General features: G+C 46.8%; 1 protein-coding gene across 1 annotated transcript; it reads left to right on the top strand.

The window, feature by feature from the left end:
- The first annotated feature begins 231 nt into the window (after positions 1-231).
- LOC142771329 (uncharacterized) lies at positions 232-11,818 on the top strand. The gene is made up of 2 exons (XM_075872806.1): positions 232-601; positions 10,427-11,818. Exons 1-2 carry the CDS (start codon positions 260-262, stop codon positions 10,658-10,660), a joined length of 576 nt encoding a protein of 191 aa, XP_075728921.1. The 5' UTR covers positions 232-259; the 3' UTR covers positions 10,661-11,818.
- Positions 11,819-12,246: the final 428 nt, after the last annotated feature.

Here is a 12,246-nt window from a genome sequence, read left to right as displayed (position 1 = left end):
ATTCGTATACAACCATTTCCAAACAGCTAAAGAGCCCACTTGTTTCGATACCCCTGTATTTCAGTATAGCGGTGTGCACCTTTCAAACCGACAGTCTTTGTCATGCTTACCAGGAAACCCGTCACCGCGTTTCCCTGGGTGCCATAGATATAGCGGAAGAACACACCCGCATCGGCGTCGTTCTCTTTCCTGCCGCGATCGTTACACCTTGTTCTCGCTTTACTTCGAGCACAGCTTCGGAGACGAACGTGAGGAAAGCATGCAGCGAAGCGCATGGCGCACAGCGCCGATCCTGTACGCAGAGGCGATGGAGAACCGCAGCACAATGTTGTCCGCTACTGCGGCTTCGGTCGCGTGTCTGACAGTGCTTCTTCTGGCTACGTGCAGCACCGGCGCGAGGCTGGACGTGTTTCTGTTCGCCAGGCGTCAAAACACGTGTCTCGCCAACCCGCTGTCGTCACGGATCGAGGACCGGGCGTTGTGCCCGTTCACGAGAACCGTCGACTTGCAGGCAGGCCGCATTCCGGCCTCCATTCCGACGGTGAGGTGCCGCTGCCCCGGCAGCCGATGCAGTCAGATCAACGACTTTCGCTGCCAAGAGGTTCGTGTTTCTATATACCGCTAGTATCTGACTTGCGAGAACCCGCAAACGAACTTTGAAAATGCTGTAAGAACTTTTGTACTTCACTATTTATTGAAAAATAACTGTATCCGACTCCCGCAGGGGCGCCTGCGCAAGTAGGCGTTTGGTGTGTAGCGACACCACGGACCCGAGCTAACGGGGGAGTTTCTACTTCCTCCCACGCCTAGCCGTGCGTGGCTTTGCCGTGTCCGGGGAAAAGGGGATCCTGGGGGTTGAGCCAATGCTGGGTGATTGGACCTTTAAGGCCCCCCGGCAGAGGCAACACACCCCTTTGGCCCCGGCTTCACGTAGACGGCACCCCTGGGCTGACCCACCCAGGGGAAATCGGCAGTCGCCTTTTCCTATCTCTCTCTTCCTACATCTTAGTCTTTTCTCGTCTTTAAATCTGTCCTGTCTTCTTCTCTCTTCCATTTACTTCCGATTTTTCATGGCGGCAAGGGTTAACCTTGTGTAATTACTCAACCTTGAGTAGTTATATTTGGTTATAGTGGCAATGTACGGCTGGCGTCTGCAGCCTTATGCTATTAAGTGCTTCAGCGTCCCCTGGTTGGACTCCATGGTGGGTGGTCGCCATTGCTGCCGAACAAAAAGTACACTACTATGGGAACACCTGCATTTCCCCGTCTCCTAGATCGTCTCCCGCCTAAGAGGGGACGCACTGATGACATATCAATTTTCAGCCAACCCAGACAATGCCTTCCCAAATTCCATGTTGTGCACAGCGAAAACCCAACAAAACAAGCCAGAGCAATATCTCCATTTCTTGTTGCTAAATCCCTGACAGAGGTCTTTGGCCCAGGATACAAGGTTACAAAAATGGCTAGCGGAGACCTTCTCCTTGAGCTGCCTGAAAAACACCACTATGAAAAACTTGGCAGTCTCGTAGCATTTGGTAATATCCCAGTATCTATTTCACCTCATAGATCAATGAACACCTCACGCGGAGTTGTTTCAGAAGCAGACCTTCTTGAAATGTCTGAACAGGAACTGCTCGAAGGGGGGAAAGAGCAAAATGTCACAGATGTGAAACGAATCGTCATCAGACGAGACAACAAAGAAATACCTACCAAACATTTAATACTCACCTTCGCATCTAGCACACTGCCTTCATCTATAGACACAGGATACATCAAACTCTCTGTCCGTCCCTACATTCCCAATCCAAGACGGTGCTATAAATGTCAACGATTTGGTCATGGCTCGCAGAACTGCCGGGGTGAGGAAACTTGTGCAAGATGTGGTAGCCACGGCCACCCATCTGATAACTGTGTTACTACGCCTCACTGCGTGAATTGTGCCGGGGAACACGCCGCGTATTCGCGTTCATGTCCTAACTGGAAGAAAGAAAAAGAAATAATCACTCTTAAAGTCAAAGAAAACATCACATTCAAAGAAGCAAGACGAAGAGTGTCGCCATTTTACGGCGCAACATATGCTGATGCGGCGCGTCAGGGGGCAACGCCGCACCAGCCCTTGCCACCCCTTCGGCCTGCGCAGAGCGAGCCGTTGGCTGTGGCACCTGCCCCCAAGGCGGCTGTAGCCCAGGCTACACCACCTACTCCCAAACAGAGACCGGAGACTCCAGAGTCTTCGGGTCTCAAGGCCTCCCCTCACCAGGCGAGTCCCAAAATCCAAACTAACAGCCCGCACGTGCGGGCATCCAGTGCCTCCGAGGAGGCAATAGATACGTCGGAACCCTTGGTGCCGAAAGAGCGGCGTGGCTCCTTGGAGCGCGCCAAGAAAACAAAAAAGCAAATAACAGGGCCTGGTGACGGCCCTGTTAAGTGAACTCAAACTCCCCGTCTAAACAGCCACTCGCTTTTCGTACACACAGCATTATTTTACATTCACCATGAACACTCAAATTATACAATGGAACGTCAGGGGCCTTCTCAGAAACCTTGACGACATCCAAGAACTTCTACACGAACACTCACCAATAGTGCTGTGTGTACAAGAAACACACCTTAATTCAAAACACACAAATTTTCTTCGCAAATACGTTATTTTTCGAAAGGACCGTGATGATGCCATGACATTATCCGGAGGTGTTGCCATCATAGTGAATCAAGGAATTGCATGCACACACTTACAACTCCAAACATCCCTTGAGGCAGTGGCTGTTCGAGCGGTTCTTTTTGATAAACTAATCACAATCTGCACTATTTACATCCCTCCTAGCTATCAGCTGCAAAAACGTGATTTACACTCTTTAATTGATGAACTTCCGGAGCCTTATGTTCTCCTTGGAGACTTCAATGCGCATAGCAGGCTATGGGGAGACTCTCGTTGCGACGCGCGAGGTCGACTGATTGAACAATTCCTTCTCTCGTCGAACGCAAGTCTCCTAAATAGAAAAGAACCAACCTATTATAATCTCGCACATAACACCTACTCCTCCATAGACCTAAGCATAGTGTCTCCATCTCTTGTGCCTCTACTCCAGTGGAAAGCCGTCAGTAATCTGTACGGAAGTGACCACTTTCCCGTAGTTTTGAGCACAACTACAGTAACTGAGTGTACACCCCGTGTTCCCAAATGGCTCATAAACAGAGCCGACTGGGAACGGTTTCTTACCCTCGCTCGTATAGATTGGAGTGACATATGTACTTTAAGCATTGATGTTGCTGTCGACTACTTCACAGCTTTTTTGATTGATGCTGCAACAAAATGCATCCCACAAACAAATGGGCACCCAGGAAAACGGCGTGTGCCATGGTGGTACTCTAAATGCCGAAACGCGCGCAAACAGCAAAACAGAGCTTGGAGGCTGCTTCGGAACTCACCGACAGCCGAAAATCTTGAAACCTTCAAGAAAATAAAGTCTCAAGGCAGGAGAACGCGTCGGCAGGCCAGAAGAGAAAGCTGGCAGAAGTTTTTGTCAGGAATCAATTCATACACACAGGAGGCTAAAGTCTGGAACATGGTCGGTAGGATAGCAGGAAAACAAGTACACACACTTCCACTCGTGGACACTCGGGGTGATACCTTGGAAGATCAGGCAAACTTCCTCGGTGCACACTTCGAACAGGTGTCCAGCTCATCCCACTATACTGACACTTTCCAAAAATACAGAACAAGAATAGGAAAGCAGAAACTTGAACACAAATGCACTAGATCCGAGGCATATAACCAAGCTTTCAGTCTAGCTGAGCTGCAAATGTCTCTAAACTCCTGCAGTACTTCTGCCCCAGGTTCTGACCGTGTGGTGTATGAAATGTTAAAAAACCTACCAATCGAAACAGGAAAAACCTTACTTTGTTTGTACAATGCTATCTGGTTTTCTGGCGCTATCCCTACCTCCTGGAAAGAGGCTATTATTATTCCCATTTTGAAAGAGGGCAAAGACCCTTCTTTACCCTCGAGTTATAGGCCTATAGCACTTACAAGCTGCTTGTGCAAATTCTTCGAAAAAATGATAAACTGCCGACTTGTACATTTCCTTGAAACAAATAATTTGCTCGACCCATTTCAGTGCGGGTTTCGAGAAGGTAGATCCACCACAGACAACCTTGTCCGTATCGAGGCACAGATCAGAGACGCCTTCGTTCATAAACAATATTTTCTCTCTGTGTTTCTCGATATCGAAAAGGCTTATGATACAACATGGCGTTTCGGCATTCTAAGAGACCTTTCCCACCTTGGCGTGCGCGGAAGAATGTTTCACATAATCAAAAGTTACCTGTCAAACCGGACATTCCGTGTCCGAGTGGGCACGGTTCTTTCCCAAACATTTGTTCAGGAAACAGGCGTGCCACAAGGTGGTGTACTTAGCTGCACACTTTTTCTCATAAAAATGAATTCTTTGCGCTTGTCCATCCCTCGCAATATGTTTTATTGCACATATGTCGATGACGTCCAGCTTGGCTTTAGGTCTTGCAATCTGCCATTGTGTGAGCGGCAGGTTCAGTTAGGTTTAAACAAACTCTCCAAATGGGCAGAGGAAAACGGATTCCGACTGAACCCACAAAAAAGCACATGTGTTTTGTTCTCTCGAAAGAGAGGCATGCACTCGGAACCTGACATTCGACTGAACGGGCAACGTCTGTCCGTCAAAGCCGAGCATAAATTCTTAGGCCTAATCTTGGACAACAAGTTGTCCTTCGTGCCGTACATCAAGTATCTAAAAACAAAATGTTTAAAAGCCATGAATGTTTTAAAAGTGTTGTCACGTACTACTTGGGGTAGTGATAGGCAATGCCTCATGAACCTCTATAGAAGCCTCATTCGCACCCGCTTAGATTATGGGGCCGTTGTCTATCAGTCTGCTACTCAAAGTGCCTTGAAGATGCTGGACCCCGTGAACCATTTGGGCATCCGCCTTTCTACGGGTGCTTTTCGCACCAGCCCCGTAGAAAGCCTTTACGTTGAGTCAAATGAGTGGTCGCTTCATCTGCTAAGAACCTACATGTCCTTTGTTTACTTCCTGAAGGTGAAAGCAGACAAGGAGCACCCCTCATACTCTACAATTGATGATTTGTCGAGCTCAACTCTGTTTCAAAACAGGCCTTCGATGAGGCAGCCCTTCTCAGTTCGCCTGAAGTGTCTAGCTCAAGAAACTGCAGTGTCACTTGAACACAGTTTAATGGCTCCTGTAGCATACCCGCCACCGTGGCAGTGGCAGACTATAGACTGCGATGTGTCTTTCCTAGAAGTTACAAAACATGCACCTATTGCCCATATCCGAACATACTTTTTGGAACTTCAACACAAATACACACGTCCTGAGTTCTTCACAGATGCCTCCAAGACTAACTCCTCTGTGTCCTACGCTGCTGTCGGCCCATCCTTTTCGGATGCTGGCCCTCTACATCCACGCACAAGTATCTTCACAGCGGAAGCTTACGCGATACTTGTGGCAGCTAAACACATAAAACAATTACAAATACAAAAAGCAGTAATTTATACAGACTCCCTCAGTGTAGTAACGGCTCTGCACACTCTTAAAAAACACAAAAACCCAGTCCTTGTCTCACTTTACTCCATTTTATGCACACTCTACACTCAAACAACATGTTGTAGTGTGCTGGGTGCCAGGGCACCGTGAGATTCAAGGCAACGTGAGGGCGGATCAGCTCGCTGCTTCCGTCCATGAGAGCACCGCCATTACATCCATATCAATCCCGGCCCTTGATCTTAAGCCGTCTCTCAAACGAAACCTCAGAGTATACTGGCAGAGCAAGTGGGATACACACACACAAAACAAACTACACGTTATTAAGCCACACCTTGGTCATTGGCTGCCTGTATCGAAATCGCGTCATACAGAGGTAATACTAACGAGACTCAGGATAGGACACACATACACGACACACACACACACCTTTTGTCCGGTGGCGATCCACCATTGTGTGATAAATGTGGTGAGGCATTAACAGTTCTTCACGTTTTAATTCAATGTAAACATTTAGACACTCTAAGAAGACAACACTTCCCACTATCCTACCGACAACATATACCTTTACACCCTTCAATATTCGTCGGTAGGAAACCGCTTTTTAGTCACAAATCATTATTAGCATTTTTAAAGGAAATTCATAATTTTCATATCATATACCCGGGCATACCGTAGCACGACCTCTCTAGAGAGGTTTTTGCTGCGGTGGCTACACAAACAAGCACTTGCCTCACGGCCCTTGCACGCAAGGGTACTAACGTGTGAGGTACTTGTGCTAATGCCATACATATCCACCATCGTCTTATTATCACCAACTTTTGTCATCATTCACACCACACACATCTTTCACGGCATGGTCATCATTTTATTACTTGTATGTTTTTACCCGCCTTATCGCGAGGAATTTTATGGCCCTTATACAGCCGCTTATCACAATCATTGTCCATATTTTTAGTAAGATGAAATGGCGCTCTTTGGCCAACAAATGGCCCTTGCGCCAAAAACACCATACATCATCATCATGTATCCGACTGTATCTTGAAGGCTGCGTCATTGTGAAAGAAGGAGACAAAGAGACAGAAGCCTTGCTGCGGGCCGGCTGTTCTATTTTGTAGTCGTCGCTCTATTCCTCGCGATTGTCTAGCGGGCACCCTGGCAATAGCGGCACTATATTTTTCACAATACTTTTATAATTATCACCGTGAACGTGTTCCCTGTACCAAAGCTTAATCAGCTGGTTCTGAGAAATATAAGGCGTCAAGACCACGACTGTGCTGCTGCCTTTGAATACAGAGAATAAGCGCGTCATTTTCTCCCGGCGTTTCCAGTCAGTTTAGCACAGCCCGTGGCGCCGGCTGTGTATTCAAACGATGTCGTGAGGAAATAAGTTCTCGATTGGTGAATATACGAGAGATATCAGTTGTGAATGGTCTGCTGTCTGCTTCACCATGAAGCCTCGCGTCTTTTGTACCTGGTCTCGCCCGAATTATGTGCGCGATCTATTGACGTCGCATGGTTTGACCTGTTTTTGACTACGCAAGCGAAGATAATCGCGTGTAGCCGAAAAACGTCAAATCTTATTAGGCTGGTAGCTCAGTGATGACATCGTCAATCTCTAACATGTCAGCAAATAAATGGCCAGGAGGAGACGGCACCTGTAGGAATGGTAGTGTAGAGGAGAAAACCTGGGTTGCTCAATTCAAAAGGCAGAAGAAAAGTCAAAAGTTTGGAAGAATTAGTCAGAAAGTAGCCTTCCCCAAGGGCAGCGGCTGCGACATTTCCAGGTATTGACATTGCTTAAAATCAAGGAAACAAGAAGATAGCCAAAAAGTAGCCAAAACGCTGTCTCTGCCGCCACTGCCTTAAAGTGTATACATAGGCCTGGTAACTGATCATTGGAGGGCTGTCAACCTGCACCTGGGCGCTTCGCCGTTATCACTCTTTTACCACCGCCCCACCGCGGTGGTCTAGTGGCTAAGGTACTCGGCTGCTGACCCGCAGGTTGCGGGATCGAATCCTGACTAGGCGGCTGTATTTTCGATGGAGATGAAAATGCTGTAGGCCCGGATTCTCAGATATGTATGCACGTTAAAGACCCCTAGATGGTCTCAATTTCCTAATTCCTCCACTACGGCGTCTGCCATAATCATACGGTCGTTTTCGGACGTTAAACCACACATATCAATCATGAGCTCCTTTACCACCATCACCAGTGCCAAACCCAGGCCGGACATCGATGTACCACTCCTACAATGACGTCATACGTGACGGTCCCGCATGCGACGATGACCGCATACTCCGCGGTGGCGCTCTTTAAGATACGGAAGCAAGCAGCCCAATGTCACCCACAGCTTGGATGCTCCGTACACTCTCAAAAAAGGTTGCAGTTCACCTTCGCTCTAGTAGCTAGTTGTCACATATGCTACTAACCAAGTAGTCAGTGCTGTTAATAACGGAGAAGTTAGCAACTATTACTGCCCTCGCCATTACAGGCGCAGTTAGTAATGGTTACCAATGCAGGTAGTAATGGTAACTAACTAGAGCATGTGGTAGCGGTGATCATCTCGCCTCCGGAATCAGTCGTTTTTGTAACAGTTCATTTCGCTAGCATTAACGTTCCGAAATACCAATGAGTAATTACGCTCATAATCTTATGAATCAGAACAGCACACATACAGAGCAAGTCTACGCGACACGTACAGTTCAGAAGTGGTTTCAGGAGTATTTTATATCCGTATACCTTCGAGGAGCGCAGCTGGTATCAGTGGGCGGCCGTGCTTCAGAATAAATCGCTTAAGTTATGATCGTCAATTGACACAGCGTCGGACAAGACTTGATGCAGCGAAACTGAACGATTCGGAAGACTTGTTTGGCTGCTTTCAGGTTGTTTCTAGGTATTGGCTAGAAAATGCACGTCGTATGTTTTCAGTGACTTCTAGGTGGTTGTTGGCCTTCAGCTAGATCAAAGGTCGGCAAACTTTTTGAGGTAAAGGGTCAAGTTGCACGAAAGAGACGCCGCAGGGGGCCGCATAGCAAACATGGGTTGGGGAGCAGGGTTGGCGTGTAAGTGAGCTTTGCAGGAGAAAAAAAAATTCGGCAAATTGAAAATAATTTTAAAAAATGGGTTATAAATCACGATTATTTTCCACATTCATGTCTGAAAGCTGCAACCAAGCGTAGGCAACACGTGAAAAAGCCATTTTAAGTCAAGACCGATATACGTCCGTCTTTAGATAGGAATCGATAACAGGAGGCGTTTCTAGGTCGTGCGGAAAGCCACATAATATCACCCCCCCCCCCCCCCCAAGCCGCATGCGGGCAGCAGGTTGCCGACCCCTGCGATAGATGACGCTAGGTTCTTTGTATACGTCCTCATCGCTGAGAGGTTCGAGTTAAAGCGTACACGGTCACAGACGTTTCGCGGATGTCCCAACTCCAGCGCCGGAAACTCGCGCTCACACCAAGCGCTCTCTAACGGATCTACGGACGCGTTGTCGTTGGCGAAGGCTTTCCATGGCTTCGGAGTCTTCTCGGTGCAGCCGTTGTCTTTACTGTTACCCAGTATTCTCCGGTTGTACGTAGTCGATATCTACGGCTCAACGCCGTCGATTCGCAGCCACTTGTTGGTTCTTGTTCATGTTCACTTATTGCTCTTGGCACATAACCATTGTGGGGGGGGGGGGGGGGAATTGGGCAAGAATTGAGTGTTTATTTTTAAATAAAATGCAATTTTAGAATGATAAATGTTACGCAATAGAAATATCACAGATTACCTATGAAAATTGCGGTACTCTATCTGATGCATATAATTATTTAAATTAAAAACACTTTCCGCAAGTTAGAGCAATAGTCTGATTTTCGTACGTATATAATGATTTAGATACGATAAGATAATGGTACTGGTTAATTAGTCAACCGATTAGTTTCGTTAATATATTATCGCACTCTAAGACAGCCACGCATACCTTCCCACTGGAGAACCCATGAATGAAGGCTCCGAAAATCAAAATGACAGGCACAGGTCATACCAATATCATACCAATTTTCATACCAATATCGCGTAACGCTATTTCTCAAATTAGAAAAAAAAAAGCTGTTCTAACTGGTATTAGAACAAAAAAGGGCAAAATCTGATACGCACAACAGGTTTTTTTCACTCTGTTTTCACGAAAGATAACGCAAATATCCCGCACATTACACCCCCTAGTATTTCAGGAATCAATGCAATACAAGTAATTGACTAGAGTTCTTAGTCTTTTGCTGAAACTAGACCCCTAAAAATCTTCGGGACCGTACGCCATTCTAATTCATTTCTTAGGTGATATACAGAATGGTGCAGTAAATACCTCGGTTTAATTTTCACCAAATCTCTCCCTGAATTGATTGAACACTGGAAAAAAGCTCAAATGACACCGAATCCCAAAGCAGGCAATAGCGATGACCTTCAAACTTTAGACTAATATTGTTAACCAGCACATGATGCAAAATGTTAGAACACATAATTTTATAACACTTGGCCATTTTCTTGAAAACCAATGGTATTTTGTCATCTACTCAACACGGGTTCCGTAGTAAATTATCGACAGTAATGCAGCTAACAGCAGTTGTTCACGATTTCGCGCTATTCATTAGCAATTGCGCGCAAACAGACGTTATATTACGAAATTTTTCTAAGGCATTTCAAACCGTCTGTCATGGCAAATGATTGCAAAACTTCGAATTGAGACGCTGATATATCGTATGATCATGCAGAGCGAATGAACCCGATATCTCGATTTTGAAGTCATTTGAGTTTATTTATGATATGTTTGGCAGGATATCCAGATGCAAAGGGCATATTCGAGTTTTGATTTGAAAAAAAAAAAGAATAATTTATATGCTTTCAGGTACGCGAGGTGCTCCAGGTTGCCTACACAGAAAACGCCGGACCAACGACGTTCCGAAACGAGACGTTCACGGTGGCCTGTGCCTGCATCACCAGCAGAACGGGGCGGGCAGTGTCAGACCGGCTAACAAGGGTCGAGGACCAGCGCTCACGGCAACCGAGTGCGGGACTTCAGGTGGAAGTACGCCGTGAGGCAGTAGAACAGGCTTCGAGGACTTGTCAGCGCGCCACCTAATGCGGCACCACAGCCGACCGATGCCCCCGGAGAGCAAGAATGACTATCTTAATACAAGCCGTGGATACGAACTCACCTACAAGGTTCTTGTGACGTCGGTGAAAAATATGGTTTGACTTGAGGCTTATTATATGGTTTAATACTTTTGCCTGATCGACTTGTTCATGGAGTAGCTACGGCATAGACAGGTGGAGCACTATGTAGAGAGCGGCCTCGAAGAAAACCGCTTTAGACCCTTCAGGTGGTTCCACCGGGTTTAAACGCAACACCCTTGCGCGTTATATAAGGGTCTTTTTACGCGTAGAAATATGAATACCACGCTCTCTTCTCAATGGCCTAAACGCTCTTACCAATGTAAGACAGTGAAACGATAGTGTACCCGTCATAGAGCCTGAAATTACAGATCAAATTAGCACAGAATATGAAAGTGCGCGCCAAACTATGTGCACATCATAGCATATTGGAAGTTACCCCAGGGACGGTGTGATCGCGCTACACAGTTACACCGACCATGCAATATATATAGCCTTAGTACCTCAAGCCGCTGTTGAGTGCCGATATTGAGGCTGCCTGCCTGAAAATCTTTGAAAGTCTAGAGGCAAATTAAAGATCTCTACTTCCACGACTGTGTAGTTGACATATTAACTGCTTTGGAACTCCAACGTGCGTCCGTGGAATTAGTATGCCTTGAGAACTCAGCGTTGCCCGATATGCATACGTGTCATTAAAGCGTATACATCATACCAGCTAAATATGACACGCGTACACTGCAATAGAGCTCTAATGTAGTTATTTCACTGATTCCTTCGTCACTTGTCCACCTGCTACTTTACAAATGAGCGGTGGGAAATGCATGAGCCCGTCTAATGCCGCTGCTGTCCGAAGGCTCACTGAAAAGGTCGACTCAGTTGGACGACAAGAACAAAACCACAGCCACCGGCCAAATTCGCGAAGTGAATCGAGGTGTTCTGACTTAATTCTGCACTCCTCCCAGTCCCTTCGTCAATCACAGCACTAGATAAGCAACGTGCTTTGATGATTGTGGAAACAAGGGCTCGCAGCAATCCACACAACGGAGGAAACAGCGGCGCCTATACAACATAGCAGAAGCTGGCCAGTGACGTCCCTGGCTTTTGTGGTGACATGATTGTTGTCGAATATGCCGAATTGGTCACGGGTCCCCGAATGCGCCTCGAACTCTATACTGACTTATTTCATTGATATGGGGGGTTTTACGTCCCAAAACCAACATATGATTATGGGAGACGCCGTAGTGCAGGGCTCCAGAAATTTTGACCACCTGGGGTTCTTGAACGTAAACTCAAATCTCGGCACACGGGCGTACAGCATTTTCGCCTCGATTGAAAATGCAGCCGCCGCAGCCTGGATTCGACCCATGACCTGCGGGTCAGCAGCAGAGTACCTGATAGCCACTATACCACCGCGGCGGGGCTGGAAATCTAAACTGCCTCCGGTGCTAGCACACGGGTACACAACTAAACATCCGTCTCGCTTTGGGGAAAATGAGTTTTACGGCGGCTAATAACGAGTTAGTAGCCACTGATTAAGAATGATACTAGTGGTTC

This window comes from Rhipicephalus microplus, chromosome 9 (genome assembly GCF_043290135.1).
Source record: "Rhipicephalus microplus isolate Deutch F79 chromosome 9, USDA_Rmic, whole genome shotgun sequence".
In the NCBI taxonomy this organism is placed as follows: Eukaryota; Metazoa; Arthropoda; class Arachnida; order Ixodida; family Ixodidae; genus Rhipicephalus; species Rhipicephalus microplus.
The sequence above is the reverse complement of the archived record's forward strand: the minus strand, read 5'-3'. Positions and strand labels throughout refer to the sequence as shown.